This window comes from Dendropsophus ebraccatus, chromosome 5 (genome assembly GCF_027789765.1).
Source record: "Dendropsophus ebraccatus isolate aDenEbr1 chromosome 5, aDenEbr1.pat, whole genome shotgun sequence".
Classification (NCBI taxonomy): Eukaryota; Metazoa; Chordata; class Amphibia; order Anura; family Hylidae; genus Dendropsophus; species Dendropsophus ebraccatus.
Window position 1 is genome coordinate 28,316,954 of NC_091458.1, and position 21,456 is coordinate 28,338,409.

The 21,456-nt window shown below is 42.4% G+C and overlaps 1 protein-coding gene across 3 annotated transcripts in view; it reads left to right on the forward strand.

Moving 5' to 3' along the window:
- DYNC2H1 (dynein cytoplasmic 2 heavy chain 1) overlaps positions 1-21,456 on the forward strand; it is a 276,780-nt gene that overhangs the window by 90,767 nt on the left and 164,557 nt on the right. For 2 of the 3 annotated variants that reach the window (XM_069969745.1, XM_069969747.1), the window contains exons 55-69: positions 1,978-2,115; positions 3,273-3,386; positions 4,736-4,896; positions 6,795-6,918; positions 7,009-7,130; positions 8,557-8,643; positions 9,315-9,441; positions 10,402-10,543; positions 10,938-11,047; positions 12,202-12,222; positions 13,958-14,056; positions 16,363-16,486; positions 18,867-19,030; positions 19,517-19,636; positions 21,121-21,255. In XM_069969745.1, the coding sequence (XP_069825846.1) occupies positions 1,978-2,115; positions 3,273-3,386; positions 4,736-4,896; positions 6,795-6,918; positions 7,009-7,130; positions 8,557-8,643; positions 9,315-9,441; positions 10,402-10,543; positions 10,938-11,047; positions 12,202-12,222; positions 13,958-14,056; positions 16,363-16,486; positions 18,867-19,030; positions 19,517-19,636; positions 21,121-21,255 (1,788 nt within the window). The remainder of the gene's footprint in view (positions 1-1,977; positions 2,116-3,272; positions 3,387-4,735; positions 4,897-6,794; positions 6,919-7,008; positions 7,131-8,556; positions 8,644-9,314; positions 9,442-10,401; positions 10,544-10,937; positions 11,048-12,201; positions 12,223-13,957; positions 14,057-16,362; positions 16,487-18,866; positions 19,031-19,516; positions 19,637-21,120; positions 21,256-21,456) is intronic. The other variant, XM_069969746.1, reaches the window with a different exon arrangement.

Genomic DNA, 21,456 nt, shown 5'->3' on the forward strand with positions numbered 1-21,456 from the left:
ATGTGGTTGGTAAAATCCACAGTAAATGGGATTGAACATACATCTATCCTAAGATAAAAAGGATAACCTATAAGGGCAGACTAGATGGACTATGGTTTCCCATCAGCTGTTATTTCTCTGTTTCTAAGCAGTAAGCATATTGTCCAAACAAGATGATTACCTTTATGTGTTGGCTGAATCCGTTTCCTATGGCAGATTTCCAGTTTCCTTAGAGGGTTGTTTTAGGCTTTCCCTAAAATTGCCAGGGAGCATGGCATGACTGTCGAGGCCATAGATCAGCTGCCACATCCTGTTCTCGGTGAATGGGGATATTATTAGGGACACTTTGGCTGAAACTACAGATTGGTGGCAATGTACCAACAACAAGCAGAAGGAGGAGTAGAGCTCTTTTTTTTTTTTATTTGAAGTATTTTTTCATAGCATTTTGAGGATGCAGAGTTTTAATGTTTGGATGCAGTTCTACCAGCCATCACCTCTTTTTCGGTAAAGGAGTGATAGTGAGCAATATTCAATTATATGTATATGTATATATATACACTGTTTAAAAAAATAAAGGGAACACTTAAACAACACGATGTAACTCCAAGTCAATCACACTTCTATGAAATCATCATATCCAGTTATTTAGCAGCACTGATGCTGAATCAATTCCTCCTGCTTTTGTGCAAATGGAATATTTAACAGGTAGAAATGATCAACAAATAGCAGGACAACCCCTATAAAGGAGAGATTCTGCAGGTGGGGACCACAGACCATTCCTCTGTTCTCATCCCTTTTGGCTGACTTGTCACTTTTGCATTTTGTCATTGCTTTAACTCATAGAGGTAGCATGAGGTGGTGTACACCAGGAGACATGGAGAGGGCTGTAGGAGGGCAACAACCCCGCAGCAGGACTGCTACCTCTGCCTTTGTGCAAGTAGGAGAAGTCAGAGCCAAAGCCCTGTTAAACAACCTCCAGTAGCCACTAATATCCATGTGTCTGGTCAAACTCAGAAACAGACTCCATGAGGATGGTATGAGGGCCGACATCCACAGATGGGGGTTTTGCTCACAGCCCAACACCGTACAGGGTGATTGGTATTTGCCCAGAGAACACCAGGATTGGCAAATTCAACATTGGCACCCTCTGCTCTTCACGGATGAGAGCAGGTGCACACTGAGTCTGGAGACACGACGGAGAACGTTTTGCTACCTGCAACATCCCTCAGCATGACTGGTTTGGCAGTGGGTCAGTAATGGTGTACGATGGCATTTCTTTGGAGGGCGCACAGCCCTCCATGAGCTCACCAGAGGTGGCCTGACTGCCGTTAGGTGCCGAGATGAGATCCTCAGACCCCTTGTGACACCACATGCTGGTGCAGTTGGCCCTGGGTTCCTCCTAATGCAGAACAATGCTAGACCTCATGTGGCTGGAGTGTGTCAGCAGTTCCTGCAGGATGAAGGTATTGCAGCTATGGACTGGCCCGCTTGTTCCCCAGACCTGAATCACATTGAGCACATCTTGGACGACATGTTTTCCTCCATCCACCAACGTCACGTTGCACCATAGACTGTCCAGGAGTTGGCGGATGCTTTAGTCCAGGTCTGGGAGGAGATCCCTCAGGAGACCCTCCGCCACCTCATCAGGAGCATGCCCAGGTGTTGTAGGGAGGTCGTACAGGCACGTGGAGCCCACACACAATACTGAGCCACATTTTGACTAAGGACATTACATCAAAGCTGGATCAGCCCGTAGTGTGTTTTTCCACTTTAATTTTGTTTGTGACTCCAAATCCAGGCCTCCATTGGGTAATAAATTTGATTTCCATTAATGATTTTTGTGTGATTTTGTACAGAACAAAGTATTCAATGTGAGTATTTCTAGGATGTGTTATTTGAGTGTTCCCTTTATTTTTTGAGCAATATATATATAACCTTTTTTGTCACTTGGTGGATTTGGGATGTAACCTGTGTTTGTGCTCTTATCCTTTATCTCAGGCTGGAGTATCAAAACTGAATGAAGCCAAATCTCTAGTAGATGAGCTGAAAAGAAAAGCTGGAGAACAAAGCTTATTGCTGAAAACGAAACAAGCCGAGGCTGATGCCGCTCTACAGGAGATCACCACGTCCATGCAGGTACTATCCTCATGAAGTGTTCCCAATTATTAGGAGGTATACTGCTTTACCTCATCCGATAGGCACAATAATACCGCATCTATGAGAATATATCTCTCACCCCACAAACATGTATTGCTTGATGTCATAAACATATACAGTTTGCTCTGTATTCTCTCTCTCTCTCTCTCTCTATCTATATATATATATATATATGTGTAATATATATATATATATATATATATATATATATATATATATATATATATATATATATATATATTATGCTAGGTTTAGTGATCATAATTTAGACAATTACTTTTTGCACTAAAAGGACCACCAAGTGATGTGTGTTTACTATCCCTGCTGATCATGAGACATATGTGTGTGTAGTATATTTAGAAAAAAAACTAATTTCATCCGCAGAGTTTCCAGACAAAACAGGCTGCTGAGCTATCCACAGCACCCCTGCCCGCACTACACAGTGACCAGTGCAAGAATACACACAGCTCTGTTATACCCACAGACGCTGCTGTACTGCATGACTATACATACACCTCTGCTGCAGGACCACACACATTGATGTTAATAAACCCTAAGTAGTAAGCTCTGCAGTTTAGTACTATAGTTAGACACTGTGACTCCTCTCTCACATGCTCATGACATCTTGGACTGTACAGCAGCTCTGCAGGACCTGAAACTTTGGGCCTAGTATGTTGTTCTCTTTTGTTAGGAAGCTGGATAGGGTTTATACATCATATCCAGCTTCCTCTCCTGCCCTGCATCAATCACAAAGATCATTGGCGGAGATGAGAAAAGAGAGAGGTATACATATTCATATAGTCTGACAAATATAATATACATCCAAAGCAGGCCAGGGCATTGAGTGGTTAAAGTCACTACAATAACAGCTCTGAGATGTTTTCATTATTTTCAGAAGAACAGAAATGGTGAAAACTGTCTGCTGGACATACTGTTACTGTCCGTTGTCCATATTGCCCTGGATCATAGTCATAATACATAAGAGTGCACTAACATGGAAAAAATAATATCCATAAGTAACTGTGATGCCAAGTTTGGGTCTTTTCCCATGTTATGTAGCTGAGATGGTGACGTGCCTGGCAGCAGGATGACTCTGCTGGAGAAGTACTAAGATATCTACTCCTCTTGTTTTACAGAATGCCAGTGATCAGAAGACTGAAATGGAGAAGATAAAACACAGGATAGCCGAAGAGTCTGTTAAGATTGAGGAAAGGAAGAGGAAAATTGATGATGAACTAAAGGATGTTCAGGTATCAGGATAAAATCCTTAGTCCCATGGATTTAGTATGAAAAGGTTATCTTGTACCAGGCATGGACATTTATTCCTGAGTTGCTAAGCATTGTATGTAGTGCGGATTTCTCTCCTCTTACCTATGTATGTGTTGGTAGGTATGAGCTCAGACATGGTGGATATGATGTGAATTTGTATTATGGATTCTGGACTGCAGATCCACAGCAGATTATGCAGAATATACGGGGTGGCGTTTTAACAGTGCAACATCACAGTTGTAAGTGAAGCCTACAGTGTGTCTGTAGTAAACACCACATGTAAGGCCCCTATTACACGGGATTAAAAAATCAATATCACCCAGGGAACAGAGCCAGCGATCAGCTAATGAATGAGCAAGGCCTGTTCCTCAGGTGTTTGGGTCGTTTGACCTGTCCGAAAATCATTGGCAATCGGCTGCACATCTTCCCTTGTAATGCCATGTACCAACGTGGTAAGACACCGGCTGCTCCGTGACCCGGCCGGGTCACAGAACAGCCAGTGTCAGAGAAGATTATCCCGGCCGGTACTGCAGTGATGATCTTCACTGCCACTGAATTCGGATGTGGGCACATCAGTGTGTGTGCCCACATCCAAATTCCCCACTGCAAACAATGGAGCGTACGGCCGGAGCCGCATGCTCCATTGTGTGAACTGACACGTTTTCTGCGGCCGATATTCATTGTCAGTTTTTTGCAGCGCCGCTATGGATCCAGGCCGGAGTGTATACTAATTGTGTACATTCCAGTTGGGATTCCCTCAGCTGCAGCATTACGTGAGTTCCGTAGTAATCACGGCCGTTGTTGCAAATCTGCAACAATGGCTCTGATTACTACGGAACTTGCGTAGTGGGAACATGGCCTAATAGTGCCAATATGTGAGATTTACTGTGCAGGGTTGGACCATTTCTTACGGCTTTAACACAAGCTTTGTGGGTTATCATCTAGTTACTTGGAAATCAGCTGAGCATGCAACTTGACAAAGAGAATCTTTTATTCCCCAATATGTATGATGGTTCAGCCCAGCCCTCAATGGGAGTATTATGGCACTGAATTCAACCCCAAAAAATATTGTTTGAAAACCACATTGGAGAGCGTAGGGAGAAAGCAGACATTGCCCAAGAGGGGCAACAGTATTGTATAAGCGATGTGAACCTTCCAGAACCCGTGCCTCCCTCTGATGTAGTTTTCGTTCTTCAGCAGTGTGATAGTCCAGTTATATAATAGTCTCTGTACACATCTCTGTACTATACCCTAGCTTACTGTTCAGAGTTATGTTGTGCAGTTCATTTTTCATGCGCATCATTGTTTCCAATCCTCCTCTACGTTTTAGCCTTTGGTGGATGAAGCAAAACAGGCAGTCGGTAACATAAAACCAGAGTCTCTGTCAGAGATCCGCTCCTTACGCATGCCCCCAGATGTTATTCGAGACATTCTTGAAGGTGTGCTAAGACTCATGGGGATCTTTGATACATCATGGGTGAGCATGAAAAGGTAAGAAATTCCATATATCCAGCATGTATCCTATTCCAATAAATTAATTTTACTTATTTTTGTATGATATTACATGAGTTGCCATCTTGCCTGACTTGTTTTTAAGAGCATTTTGAGGTATGCTCTACTGAGAGCCTCGTGGACTTAGACAACAACAACTGCCCTCTTGACATGAATGGGAAAGGTTCCTGGGCATGCTCTATGACTTGTCCAGAGGTCTTTCTACAGAGAGGGGGAGGTTGAGCTGTTAACATCACCTATACATAACGGGAAGTGTCAACTTAGGTTTAGTGGCCAGAATGAAAACTACAAGATTTTAGGATTATTTTTTTAGAAAATTGTTTATTTTCTGATGACATGTTGCCTCTAAAGGGAACCTGCCATCACCCATGCTGCCCAAACCTTTGGCCAGTTCCCGGTGGTTTCTTCTTACCCCAACACCCTTGATTAATAGATCTCTCCCCTTTTTTGGTTATAGGGCGAGATCTGTCTATTAAGATTGACAGAGTAAACAGAAGCCACTAGGGACTGTCCTAATAACTTGTGGTTCAGGCAGCATGAAAGTAATGGCAGGTTCCCTTTATGCTCATGCTCATCAGCCCTTAGTTAATAGCAGTCAGTCCTTTGTAGCCTGATTTCCCAGTGTATATCTTTTCCAACTTGAGTGGTCCATCATTGAGTCATATAAATACATACAGCATGTATACACCTGTATGATGTTTTTTGCCTAACTGATACAAAAGATTATAGTATAATCTAATTAAAAATATGTTTCACAGACATAAGGCCCTATTACACAAAGGGATTATGGCCGATGATCGCTTAGTTTAATAGAAGACCACGATCAGCCGACATGCGCAAAGTTGGCTGATCGGCGTCTTTCAACAGGCTAAAACGTCAGTGATGAGGATAGCAGTGTGCAATAGGAGCGGTGGCAAACCACTGCTATCTTTTATGGGCTACCTGGACGATCTAGCGATCACTTGGGCAGCCCCCCGCTCTTACCCACTCGCTGCCAGTGCGTGTAATAGTGCCGGCTGGGAGCAGGGAAAGAGGAGCAAGCGAGCGCTTACCTGACAGGTCGGCTCTTGTTTGCTCCTCTGAATTGACCCATGTAATAGGGGCTTTAGTTTTACATGGGCAGCAAGTGTCTCTATGTCCCTCCGGTAGGATCACATGGAGTGGAGAGAACATTGATGTAGATCAGGAACGTAGAAACCGCGGCTGTTGCAAAATTATAATTCTCTTCCTGCCTGGACAGCCAAAATTTTAGCTTTGGCCGTCCTGGCATGATGGGAATTGTAGTTTTGCAACAGCCAGAGGGCTGCAAGTTTGACGTCTGTGATATAGATCATAAAAAGTGATGCCATCTGAACCGACATTGCGGATTTATATTACACAGAACATAGAGGGGGACATTTATCAAGACTCGCCAGTCTTAAATAAAGCCCTGCCCCCATTTTCCTGCAATCCTCTCAGTAAATCCAGCCAGACTTGCACCTGTTGCATGGTTGGGACAGAAATCTACACTCAGTTTAGGCTTCTCCCATAATTTCTGCCTGTTTGCAGTTTATCATAAATCATATGATAAATTAGGCATGTGAGGAGGCCGTACCCGCTCCCTACCCTCCCATCAGGCAGATTGTACCTTTTCTGTGGCGTATACCACGGCGCACATTGATAAATATGTCCCAGGGTTTTATATATAACGTTATGCTAGTGAGTTTCTGAAGAATAGCAAGCTGTGGGCGCTGATGTTAGTCAAATTATTTCAACATATGTAACTAAAGGAATAAATCATTTAGCTCAAACTTCAAAGCCTATAGGACATAAAAGAACCTTATACACTATATATAATGTGCGTGTTTTCCTATATGATTGTGTTCTCTGTTACTCAGCTTTCTAGCAAAGCGGGGCGTGCGGGAAGAAATTGTGACTTTTGATGTGAGAAACATAACAAAAGAAATCCGTGAGAGCGTAGAGGAGCTGCTTGAAAAGAATCACACATCTTTTGAAGCTAAGGTAGGTTTTGTTCTTGTCTGGTGTATTGCTATGAAGAGTAATGCCACTATTATCTATCTTATAACTCTTGATGTTGTGTTTCTCCTGCAGAATGCTAAGAGGGCCAGCGCTGCCGCAGCTCCTCTGGCTGCCTGGGTGAAGGCTAACGTGCAATACTCTCATGTGCTGGAGAAAATCGAGCCCCTAGAGAAAGAACAGGCAGCGCTGCAGTCGTATGTGTTACATCTCATCTAATATTCTATTTACACATAATACCTGGAATTACATGTATTTTGTTTTAGGGGGTTGCACAGTTTTCCCTAATGGTCCTTGTATACAGTGAGAAAAACTGCAATCTACCCAAGCCTGATGCTGATATGGCCTACTAGCTTTAAATGCACTATAGGAAAATACCCCTACCATCCTGTGTTTTTTATAGGGAGGGTTAAGCCACAGCCAGAGAGCTCTGACTGCAGCATATCTCTCGTAGAACAAAGGAGTTGGCTATTGATTTCTCATCACACCCGACCCCTATTTCTGTGGGTGGTCGGTCATGAGAGCCCCATACACCAAAGGCCGAACCTTAACGTTGACTTATTTCAATCAGTACTGACAAGGTGGGCAGGGACATGGAGTTTTGAATATCAAGTTATTCATCCCCTTTAAGGGTAGCTTCACATGTACCGTATCGCAGTGGATCCGCAGCAGATTTGACTAAATGAATGAACTCCGCATTAAATCCGCACTGTCAAATCTGCTGCAGATCTGCTGCGATACGGTACGTGTGAAGGTATCCTAAAGGGGTAATCCAGGCTTAGAACTCTTCCAGAAATAGCGCCACTCTCTTCTTAAGTTTGGGTGTGGGTTTTCAGCTCAGTTTCATTGACGTGAATAGAGCAGAGTTGTGATACCACATACAACCTAAATAAAGGGGTGGTGCTATTTTTGCTAGGAGTAGCTGATGTCTGGTTTGGATTTTCTATCTGTACAAGTATTTAACACTCAGTGTTAGAAAAATATGGCCACGTGTCTCCAGTTCAGGTGCGGTTTGTAATTAAGCTCCATTCACTTCAATGGAACGGAGTTGCAAAACCTGCACCCAAACTGTAGACAAGTTGTCTCTAGAAGAAAGAGGCCATCTTTTTCAAACACTGAATAACCCCTTAAAAGCCACTGTAGCAGGCACAGGTAATATTCCACATAATGGACTATGAAATGCTGCTCTTAGTAAATCCTATGGAAATTGTAATGTAAAGGATCTTACCCCTTCTTCTATTCACGTGAATCATTTGCAGACCATCATTGGATTTAAAATGGATTTCAGAGTGGAATCCAATCTGACATGTGTGAACAGACCCCTAAAATCAGTAGTTAAACATTGCTGTACGTGAGAAGCTAGCTTGCAGGTTTCTTAGATTTTATTTGTTCATAAATCGACTATTTATTAGGTTTGTTCCACTTATGCACCAGTTGCCCTGATGTACTGGAGGCGTCCCAGACCGCCGAGCATTGATCACCTGATTACCTTACCATTGGCCGTTCTGCTGGGTTTTATTACATTGTGCTCTCCGCTCCTCGTGGCTCATTAACGTCTACCATTGTTTAATGCGGGACTTCTACTTCAATGGGCTCTGATTTGAAATCTTTAAAATATTCTAGTAATTTCCGAAGAATAGAAGAAAGAAAACATAAATTGGAGGAGCAGCTTAATACCGTTGGCCAGCGGGTGACGGAACTGAAAGAGAAGTAAGTGTTTGATGAAATGATTGCTTTATAATGGCTTCTTTAGTTGTGGAGTTGAGACTGTACAGCGGATGCTAATAAGTCATCAGACGGGAGAATGGGTTTCATGTAAATTAAGTTTACAAAGGATTCTGTTTAAATTTAAGGCCACGTTCAGACGCTGTAGAAACAGCGGCCATGTCATAGAATGGCCGCTGTCTGTGACGTTCAGTACCGGCTGGGTGAACGTTTGAGGAGAGCGTTTGAGTACATGTTCACCCACTAAGCAATTCCCCCCAAGTGTTGATGTTCACTTCAGATAGATTTTCTATCTGGATTTGCATTTCCTCTGAATGGGAAGAAGGCTGTATGTAGAAATCCAGCATCCTGATTCACCTCTTCCCGGACATTGGTCATCAGAGGGGGGAAACTAGGGGCCCTTATGCACTTGAGATGATCAGCCCGTCCTGCTGTTCGCATACATTAAGCTAAGGTGTATGGCCGGCCTTACCATATGCGCTTTACAGCATCCAATTAAGGGGTCTGTCCTAGTAACATGTTCTCTTTGATAGACTATTGTCTGGTTGAGATTGCATCTTGTGGATATTGTGAAACATATACAGGACGTATGAAGTGCATGTAGTCTCCGGATCACATAGAATTTCATTATTGATGAAGACGTCTGTTACTTGCAGGTTTCAGACTAGAACGACTGAAGCTGCTAAACTTGAAGCTGAATTATCAAAAGCTCAGGAAATAATTCAGTCTGCAGAATTACTGATAAGCCAGCTGGATGGAGAACACAAGAGATGGAACGCGCAGGTGAGCAGCACACGTCACACCTGGTGGCACTGGGGCCTGGGGGATAAACCATGGGGCCCCTCTTCTATGGACATTGAGGTCGAACTAGGCGCTATGGTGTACAGTAGTCACTTATGCAGTAGTCTTATCATTCCAGTAACATTTATGTGATTTATATGGACAGTTTTACTTGTCTGATCTTTGTGTTAGATCCTAAATAACAGATATTCTATGTAGCTTAAAAAAGGTGCAAGGTAAAGGCCGATTAACATTGTGCCTCCTCCACCCACAGTTTAGCCTGGAGAGATGCAGATCATGGTGGGGGCTCAGTTGCTGACTAAACGTCCCACAAACCTTATTAAAAAAGTTTGTCCAGGCTTAAAAAAACATGGCCGCTTTCTTCCAGAAACGGTATGACTTTTGTCTCCAGTTTGGATGGGGTTTTGCAACTCTGTTCCATTGAAGTGAATGGAGCTTAATTGCAAAACAACACCCAAACAGACAAGATTTGTTCTGTTTCTGGAAGAAAGACACCATATTTTTCTAATCCTTTTTATAACCCCTTTAATAAGAATGGGGCTTGTGCAGGAAATGCACCAGCTGTGGGATGCTCCTCTGCAACCTGCTCCTCTGCATCTCTCAAGGGTGAACTGTGGGGGAGGAGGCAGCACATAGTGACTGGTACCCATACTCCAAAGTGGTGCAGTTGGGCAAAAAAAAGCCTTTCTTTGGATGTGTTTTATTAAAAAGTGTGAACATGACTTAATAGAACTACAGGGGAAGTGTAAGGGTCATTTTACAAGGTCCTTTTGTTTAAACGATACATGCTTAGACGAGAACATAATTCGAACAATTTAACGATTTTTTGCATGATAATTGGCCCATGTAAAAGGCCCTTAAGAAATCTGGATTTTCCTTTCTCTGTAGTAGGGATATTTTATACCATCTTTCTTTTTACCGTCCTTGATTTCTGCTTTTTAGGTAGAAGAAATAACAGAAGAATTAAATACGTTGCCAAAGCGAGCGCAGCTGGCTGCCGCATTCATCACCTACATATCTGCTGCCCCTGAGGATCAGAGGAAGGACAGCATAGATCAGTGGAGGAACTCAGTGGGACTGGAAAGTAAGATCTGTTCCTATAGCTCCATTCACACAGTGCATATGCACTGCAGATTTTATGCTGATTATTTTATTTATTTATTCTTTTCATTATTATTACTATATAATATCTGCTGTGTATAGTCTACGTGGATGTTATATACTGCATAATAATGGCCTAGTGCTATGATTACAGGGAAATAATGTTGTTCCCGTTGCAGGCAATGCTTTGTAACAGTATACAGTACATGTGGAAGCCCTGGTTTCTTAGCTTCATCTCCAGTAAGAGGGGGGATTAGGATTAGTCAGCCATGCACCGCAGATTGCTGGATACTTAATTCATTGCCCCCCTCTGCCTCTAACACATTAACTGCAGAAGAAACATAATACTCATTGATTTTCTTATTCATTCTCCCCAGCATTTGATTTAAGAAGATTCTTGTCAACGGAAAGTGAACAACTCATTTGGAAAAGTGAAGGCCTGCCGTCTGATGAGCTGTCAGTAGAGAACGCTCTGGTCATTTTACAGGTAATTGGGTGCTGTACCTCTATTACTCTTCCTGGAAATATATATATATATATATATATATATATATATATATATATATATATATATATATATATATATATATATATAAATTCAGTATGTCCTATAGTCCAAATTATATCCAATGACTGGTCTGTTTGTTTACATTTCACTCAATATATACCTCTATATATAGAGTCCAGAAAACATAAAAACTGGCAGTGTTGCTTTAAAGGGTTAAAGGGTTCTTCTGAACACTTAAGATTGACAGTGACAGCCCGCTCAACCAATCACTGACTGGAGCAGTGATTATTATTTCTTTTCTTTAATCTCTCGGTGCTCAGGCAAGCGCTAAAAACAAAAAAATACATACACGTTCGCCTTCATAGTACTGTCAGCTCAGCCAGTCAGCATCCGCAGCATTGTTATGCCTCAGGCACAGTTTGGCTAAATAGGCAGTACCTTGTGCCAACCCCCATCCCAAAATCGCTGCACAGCGGGACCAGAGCTCCATGATACCCGCAGCTGAGTTGGTGTGAGCTAATATAGATTTTTCTTTTAGCACCTGTGTGAACACCATTCACATATATATTAATTTTTTTTTTGTGGACATTGTACTGAAATTCTTAAATAAAAAAAAAAAAAAAAAAAAAAAAATATATATATATATATATATATATATATATATATATATATATATATATATATGAAATTGCTGTGCTGTGTATGAGACGGCTGTCTGGCCGGACACCTGACCACATGAGATAAGCCCTTGTCCCAAGAACCTGGTCTAAACCTGATATTGACTTTTATTGTCTGTATATCACTGGTAATTCAGAACAGACAGTGAATGTGACAGTGCTCTTGAGGTGCATAATAACAACACACGCCTTTATTTAATTTTCTGTATGTGTATAGTATGTACAATTATTAGTACCTTAGTCCCTTGATTGTACATTATAGGACATTTGTAGTCGGTGGAGTCCACCATCTTATGTTCATGGTCACCATTCTGCCCTGAGTTTTTATAAGTAATATGATTTAGCAGATAAAGCCATAAATCATTCATCTTTATCCGTTTCCATGTTTGATGTTTGACCACCTTTCTGTATCTTTTTCATTTACACATTTTTGTCCCGTCGTCTTCGCTGCATTAGATCTGTTCTTTGAAACCATCGGTAAGAATAAAAACACCTTGGCGCTCCTCACTCCTGTGTTGAAGTTTCCGGACTCCTCATCTTTCTTTAACCGTATTTCTGGTTGTAGAATTAGTGCTAATTCTTATAAAGGAATGATTTGCACCAGTACTTCCATAGCCGCCTCCTGCCTTGTGCCCCATAGACTGTGTGATTGCTTATTTAGGTATGTTGTTATCTCGCTGGTTGAGGAACATCCCGGCATCTTGTGAAGTCTCGTGTTATAATGGGATTTCTTGGACGGTTTGTCACTGTTCAATAAGTAATCATCTGCTGGAACATTGGATTGATCTGATCACTTACCCCAGTTTATTACACCTGTATACATTCAGTGTTATTCCAGGAGTGCCTGCAGTCTCAGTATATACCTATATTTATACATATTAGTGTAGTAACATGGCAGACTCGTGCAAATCATACGTGTGGTCTGTGGTGACTGGCTTTATACTATTAAATAGATGGAATTTAGCTCTGTTTTTTATTTGACATGTATTCATTTACCTTTTGACATCCTGTTTTATTCCTATTCCTGGTTTTGGGTACGGTACAGAATTATTATAATACACATCCATAGAAATTCTTCATTAACATGAATAATATTCATATAAACATACAGAGATGAGAAGTGCCACCTAGGTGATGCTTGTCTATTTCTCCTAAAGCAGTCTGTTGCAGATCATTTTGGCATTGTTACTCTGCTGCAGAACATCATAATATACACCTCGGCTGCTGCAGAGCCTCATAATACACACCTTAGCTGCTGCTGAACATCATATTACACACCTCAGCTGCTATAGAACCTCATCATGCGTACCTCAGCTGCTGCAGAACCTCATGATACACACCTCAGCTGCTGCAGAGCCTCATAATACATACCTTAGCTGCGGCAGAGCATCATAATACACACCTCAGCTGCTGCAGAACCTTAAAATACACACCTCAGCTGCTAGCGAACCTCATCATGCGCAACTCAGCTGCTGCAGAACCTCATGATACACACCTCAGCTGCTGTGGAACCTCATCATGCGCACCTGAGCTGCTACAGAGCCTCATAATACACACCTGAGCTGCTGTAGAACTTTATAATAAACCTCAGCTGCTGCAGAACCTTATGATACACACCTCAGCTGCTGTAGAACTTTATAATAAACCTCAGCTGCTGCAGAACCTTATGATACACACCTCAGCTGCTGTAGAACATCATCATGCACACCTCAGCTGCTGCATAATACACCTGAGCTGCTGCAGAACCTAATAATGCACACATCAGCTGCTGCAGAACCTTACAATACACCTCAGCTGCTGCATAACCTCATAATACACACCTCAGCTGCTGCAGAACCTTATAATACACACCTCAGCTGCTGCAGAACCTCATGATAACTTCTCAGCTGCTGCAGAATATCAAAATAAACTTCAGCTGCTGCAGAACCTCATACCACACACCTCAGCTGCTGCAGAACCTCATACCACACACCTCAGCTGCTGCAAAACATGATAATACACATCGCAGCTGCTGCAGAACCTCATAATACACACCTCTGACCCTAGACATTAGTTTGAGGTCATTTCGTATCTGCCAGTGGTGGACAAGGAGCACCTTTTTACTCTTGTTAAAGAGGTTCTGTGCTTTCATTGCCAGCACATATGTTCTATCCGTTTGTATATACCTGTATACACTCATTTTAGTAATGTATGACCATTATTTTATCGTCAGAGTCAGGTTTGTCCATTCTTGATTGATCCGTCCTCTCAAGCCACAGAATGGTTGAAAACTCATCTAAAGGAGAGTCGCCTGGAGGTGATCAATCAGCAGGTAATCCAGGATGGTTGTACGGTCCTGTGTGGATATTCTGCACTGTGTAAATGGCCATGTGTATAATCACTGTCTTATTCTATGTACAGAATGTATGCTTCTGGTATTAGGGGTTAGGCTGGTGTTGGCCTGTATTCACTGCCTAAATGTATGAGGCTCACATATGAGGATTAATAAATTAATATTAATATTAATATTTCCAGTGTTCGCCTCCTTATTAAACTTGCCATCCTGCATTAGTGTTCGGCATCACAGGAGAATCTGACCCCAATCCATTAACCCTTCTTATCCTGCATCAGCAAGTATAGGGAACTTCATTTAAGGCAGAGCCCTAGGCCACACAAAGGCCCCCGGGGCTCTCCTGAGGCAGTCCTTGTAAAGCGTTACCAGAGGTACATCCAGACAGCAGCCTCTTTTTATATTTTACATGTACAAGCTGTCAAGCACTGCAGTTTATTGCAATTGTCCATAGCATTAATATATTAAAAAATGAAAGTAAAATAGTAAAAAGAAAGAAAACATGTATAAAATTTAATTAAAAAAACTGGCAAAAAATTTGAATAATAAAGTACTTTTTTAGTGAAGTTGCATAACTTGTATTGATGTTATAGAGTTATAGAAGTAGCGTGGCACCATGGGCAGCACTTAAAGGGGTACTCTGGGCAAAGGTTAAAAAAGAAAAACAGGCAGGGCAGAGTTGGTGGGAACATAATAAGAACAACCGCTGTTTGTTTTTTTAACTTCAAAATTTAGAATAAGCCCCCCTGGTCCATCTAGTCCGCCGTTTTAGTATTTGCTTTCTTATTATCTTAGGATAGATATATGTTTATCCCAGACAGGTTACATTCTGTTATTGTAGATTTTCCTACCACCTCTGCTGGAAGTTTGTTCCAAGCATCTACTACTACTACTCAGTAAAGCAATATTCTTATATTGCTTTAGATCTTTCCACTTACTAACCTCTGACTGTGTCCCATTGTTCTTGAGTTCAGGGTTTTTTTTCAACACACTTTCTTCTTGAACCATATTTATTCCTGTAACATATATAAAGGTTTCAGTAATGTCCTCCACTTTCTTTTCTTTCCTCCAGACAATACTGATTTGGATCCTTGCATCTTTCCTGATTTTATGCAGGTTTAATGCTTCAGACCGACCATTTTTGTAGCCCATCTTTTTTGTAGATGAGGTCTCCAGTAGAGATGAGCGAACCTCGAGCATGCTCGAGTCCATCCCAACGCGAGCATTCGGCATAGCGGAGGCTGATGAACTTGGATAAAGCCCTAAGGCTATGTGAAAAACATATCCATGTATTAATGTTTTCCAGGCAACCTTAGAGCTTTATCCAAGTTCAGCAGCCCCCGCTATGCCGAATGCTCGGGTTCGGATGGACTCGAGCATGCTCGAGGTTCGCTCACCTCTAGTCTCCAGACCTAAACACAGTATTCCAGATGTGGTCTCACTATAGCTCTATACAGCGGGATCACAATCTCCCTCTTTCTGCTAGTTATACCTTTAGCTATACAGCCCAGCATACCATTATATATACAACCCAGCATACCATTATATATATATATATATATATATATATATATATAATATACAGCCCAGCATACCATTATCTTTCCGTACCGCCTGGTTGCTCTGGTGACTGCTTCACTGCCCCTAAATCCTTCTCTTCTGAAGTCTTTGCCAACACAGAACTACCAATATGATACTAGGATAGAGGATTCCTCCTCCCCAAGCACATTGCTTTACATTTGGGAGCTTTGAACTGCAGTTCAGTTTCCCTTTAAAATGTACAGACAAATTATAAAATAAAAATTTAACCTTAGAGCTTTTAGCTTTCTAAAGGCTAAAACAAGCCCCATCCCTAAGGGGCTTAGGAGTCTATAAGGCCGTGGCACAGGAGGCTGCATCTGGCTGGTTACTAGCTGCAGAGAGGTGGCGGAGTGCTATATAGAAGTAATAATGAGATTCACTTATCATTAGCTTTGCTTTCCCGAGACAGATGACTCTTATAAATAAGCTTAGTAATTGAAATATTTCTTAGCACGTTTCTGGCGGAGACGACTTGCGAGCAGCAGCCGCCTTCAGCCCTTAGTTTCACATATTGCGAAATATAATTTCTATGCTTTTTATTCGATCAGTCAAGTGAAAAGCCGAATGGCGTCTGATCAGCGCCGTGTTTGTCACACGTTTTCCAGCATCAGCTGTTTTCGCTCTGTTTTATTCATGCATGTCGGCAATTTACTGTCGGCTGCCAGATCACAAAGCTGGAACTTATGTTGTGTTTTATGTACACGCAGGATGCAAACTTCATTACGGCTCTTGAGCTAGCTGTCCGCTTTGGCAAGACACTTATTATCCAGGAGATGGATGGAGTCGAGCCGGTGCTATATCCATTACTTAGAAAAGATCTTATTGCTCAGGGTAAGTCCACTACAGTATGAGATCTTTCTGTCACATCCTCTACCTATCACTGATAAATAGCCTGGACTGGAAAGTATCAGATAGATGTGCTTTGTTTTTTAGTTTTTTTGTGATTAATGACAACAATTGTGTATTGAGACCATCAACATCTGTCTTGGTGCATCTCAAGGATATGTGTCTGGATCTAGATTTATTGTACACGGCAGGAGCTAGCTATTATATTTTATTCTTAAATGGCCACTGTCGTTTCAAACAACTTCCCTCCATGTGATGGCCTTCGTGATTCCTAATATATTTGGAAAGCGCCTCATTTACCAAAATGACTCAGTACCCCAGAAAAAAACCCCTCCTGGCCGCAAGGTGTTCACCTTCCATGCAAGCTGCTGCCCACCACTTATTGATAGGCAGAGTCCGTCTCTAGTGACAGAGAGGCCCATGTTTAAACACCTGAATGGGGGAGGGGCTTAGCTTGTCTTATGTGCTGAAGACTGGAATAAAAACCCTGGTGGTAAGAAAAAGGTAGTCTAGATGTAAGTACTGCTGACAAACAGACCAACTTTGGTCCTGTTTTGTACAATTTTATTTTGTATTTAAATTCTGTGTAATTTAAATTCTGTTGAAATCTGTGTAACTGCTGCTAAGAGAGAGCCTGTGAGTCCTGCTTCTCCTTCCACATATAGAGAGAGCCTGTGAGTCCTGCTTCTCCTTCCACATATAGAGAGAGCCTGTGAGTCCTGCTTCTCCTTCCACATATAGAGAGAGTCTGTGAGTCCTGCTTCACCTGCCCACATATAGAGAGCCTGTGAGTCCTGCTTCCTCCATCCACATATAGAGAGAGTCTGTGAGTCCTGCTTCACCTGCCCACATATAGAGAGAGTCTGTGAGTCCTGCTTCACCTGCCCACATATAGAGAGCCTGTGAGTCCTGCTTCCTCCACCCACATATAGAGAGAGCCTGTGAGTCCTGCTTCTCCTTCCACATATAGAGAGAGTCCGTGAGTCCTGCTTCACCTGCCCACATATAGAGAGCCTGTGAGTCCTGCTTCCTCCACCCACATATAGAGAGAGCCTGTGAGTCCTGCTTCCTCCACCCACATATAGAGAGAGCCTGTGAGTCCTGCTTCTCCTGCCCACATATAGGATGCCTTTACACGTACTGTATTGCTGCATATTTAACGCTGCGTATTTAACGCTGCGTTTTTTTATCGCTGCATTTTTGGTAAAAATTCAACGATAAATACGCAGCGATAAATATGCAGCGTTAAATACGCAGCGATACGGTACGTAAGAAGCTACCCATAGAAAGAGCCTATGATTCCTGCTTCTCCTGCCCACATATAGAGAGAGCCTGTGAGTCCTGCTTCTCCAGCCCACATATAGAAAGAGCCTATGAGTCCTGCTTCCTCCACCCACATATAGAGAGAGCCTGTGAGTCCTGCTTCTCCAGCCCACATATAGAGAGAGCCTGTGAATCCTGCTTCTCCTTCCGCATATAGAGAGCCTGTGAGTCCTGCTTCCTCCACCCACATATAGAGACGGTGAGTTCTGCTTCTCCTTCCGCATATAGAGAGAGCCTGGGAGTCTTGCTTTTCCGGCCACATAGAGAGAGCCTGTGAGTCCTGCTTCCTCCACCCAAACATAGATAGAGCAAGTGAGTCCTGTTCCCACATATAGAAAACCTGTGAAATCCGCTTCTCCTTCCGCATATAGAGAGCCTGTGAATCCTGCTTTTCCTACCCACATGTAGAGCCTGTGAGTCCTGCTTCCTCCGCCCACATATAGAGAGAGTCTGTGAGTCCTGCTTTCTCCATCCACATATAGAGAGTCTATGAGTCCTGCTTTCTCCATCCACATATAGAGAGAGCCTGTAAGTCCTGCTTCCTACATATACATATAAAGAGCCTGTAAGTCCTGCTTCTCTTACCGACATATAGAGAGATTCTGTGAGTCCTGCTCTTCCTAACCACATATAGAGAGAGGCTGTGCACATACAGGAGTAAGCACGCTGCTGTTTACACAAAGGACAGCTCCCCTGAGCTTTATGGCTGGTAAGATGTGAGGGAAGCCTTGACTTACTTTTCAGGCACAGTTTGGATCATCTTTAGCAGGCAGACTGTCTCAGCTTTCAGGCACATAGCCCAGGCATTCTTTCTCTCTTTCCTGCACATAGTAAACCATGCCATGGTAAATTAAGTGATTTACAAATCTGTTTGGAATCACATGGTGTATGATGCGGAGGAGAGTCCTATCATCTCATGTCGTGGAGAGACATACTGTCATAATTCTTGTAAATATCCAGCATTTAACAATGTTTTCCAGTAAATCCATTGGGCAGAGTATAAGTGAGCCCAATATCTACCAGTTTGTTTTTTATTCCCCAGGGCCCCGATACGTTGTCCAGATCGGAGAAAAGACCATAGACTATAATGAAGAATTCCGCTTATTCCTCGCAACACGCAATCCCAATCCATTCATACCACCAGATGCCTCCTCAATTGTTACTGAGGTTAATTTTACGACCACAAGAGCTGGATTAAGAGGACAGGTACTGTGCCATTGCTTTATGAGATTGGAATACCCCTAAGAGAGCGGGATAGGATGTGTAAGGCAAGTGACCTCTCTGATATATTCTGGAGCTGTTGCAGATGGTCCAAGATTGACAGTCTAATCTCTTCCTTGCTGGTTTCCTTCCAGGGTCTGTAGAACATTGAAATGCATATACATTAGATGCGGTTTCATTGTTCTAGCTCTGCCTTGTTGTAATTACACTTTTGGTGTCAGTAATGTAAAAAGATCTCATTTAAGAGCGCCTTCCATTCGGTTACACTAGGGAGAATCTATAATGTCTATGGGAAAGCTGCGTTCCTAAGCGGAAAGAATACAAATGATTATAAATTGCATATTAGAATAATTCAGGATATGCCGGTCTATTGTCATTTTCACCCTGCTGCATAAGGAAGTTTTCCGATTCATTGTTGTCAGTCATCGGCACAGAAAAGCGCTAACGCATCTCAATACCATTCTCTTTTAGCTCCTGGCTTTAACCATTCAGCATGAAAAACCGGACCTGGAAGAACAGAAGACCAAGTTACTGCAACAAGAGGAAGATAAGAAAATTCAGCTGGCTAAGCTGGAAGAGTCGCTCCTGGAGGTGAGAGGCGTAGAGGCGCCTGAGTTTACAGCTTTTTATAAAGGCTCCAGTGCTCAGCTGTATAACGCAATGAAGCATTATAGGATTCTCATGTAAAATCTGAAAATGTCAGATGTGGAGGCAGCACCCCAGATCTAATAGACGGTAAATGGCAGCACAATTTATCGGACATAGGGATGATTGCCGGAGCGTTATGTAAATGAGATGTCACCTTGGAGCCACTTAGAAGCGAATATAAGAAATAATGGATACTAGAGAGATGGTTTTCTGCCGCCTTGAGGAGAACTAGTTTGCATAGGCTTCCCAAGGAGCATTGGTTATAAAGGTTGTGGCATATTTGACCATCAATCCAAGGCTTAATCTAAGGCTCTCCGGAACAACCACCAGCCGATAATGTTGGTGGTGATAGCGGTCGGATGTGATGAAAAATCATGGCCGACCCTTTTGTTTTAGGAAAGAAAAGCCACAGTGAGAGCTCTCGCTATGACCTTCTTCTCCCCATAGAGAATACAGGAACACTCAGCTGTGCCCAACATTCCTTTGAATGGTGAGGATCAGTTATTGAAAGTGTATTGGGGTCTTTGGAATCCCTACAGTAGTTGAAATTCCACAGGGAGAATATATACAGTTCAAGACCTCTCGCCTAAGCAACAAGATCAATGTACTAATCCGGAGCAAACAGTGCTTCAGATAGATGTCCCTGGTGTGGCCCATAGCTAGTCATGTTACAAAGCTCTATTATAATACAGGTACAGATTAGTTACCTATAGGTGGCACTAGAGGGACTAGAGATTTCTTCCTCCTGGAGGAGACCAAGGCCAATATCACACAAGAGTGTTACATCTGTATTTTTGCATCTGTTTTATGGATGGAAATCGCAGGCTGACCCAATTTTTGATGATCTAAGCTTAAAGCTTTCAGTCTGGGTCATCAGACCCATGGTTAAAAAAACAAAACAAGAAACCTAACATGCAGGTGTGAAAGCAGCTTTTATACAGCGTGCTTTGTAGGCATTTCACCCAGCCAACAAAGCGCAATGTCTGGCTTCGGACCACAGGTAAGCTCAATCACGAGCAATTAACACGGATACCGCCAACTCCCACTTCTTTGGCATGTAACAGTCCAATGTACAGGTGTCCCACAACACCATATAGCGTTCTATTTCACCCAGCCAGCCTGTACCCGGCTCTGTACTGAAAAGCCTCCAAAAAATTCACTGGAGAGAACATTTTCATGGGAATTGTAGCACTAAGGAAAAGTAGCATTTCTCTAAAGGGGTCTTCCCATGTCCGCTATCCACAGGTTATGGTCACTTGTGTACATCTGCTCCATTCATTCTTTATGGGAGTTGCAGCAAACAGCCAAATACTGTACTGTTCCCATGGCTCCTATAGAGAATAAATGTAGCGCCTGCACATCTATAATGTGAATAAGAAGATGTACAAATTGTTTTAGTGTTTTAATAAAAGTCTTTGCTTTCTTAGACACTTGCAACATCCCAAGGAAACATGCTGGACAATAAGGAGCTGATAAACTCCTTGAATCAGACGAAAGCAAGCAGCGCGCTCATACAGGAGTCCTTGAGCGAATCCCACCGGCTGCAGATCTCCCTGGATCAGGTTCTTTATTTTTATCTCACATTTTAAATTTGTGCACTTGAGGAATTATTTAGCTTAGTTTTCAAAGAGACACCTGGATTATACAAATAGATTTCGCTCAGAAATAAGAATGAAGATGCAGAAGTTATTCCATCATGTTGGAGATGCACGGGTTGTCCTATCATATGGGAGACACACAGGTTACTCCATCATAGGGGAAAC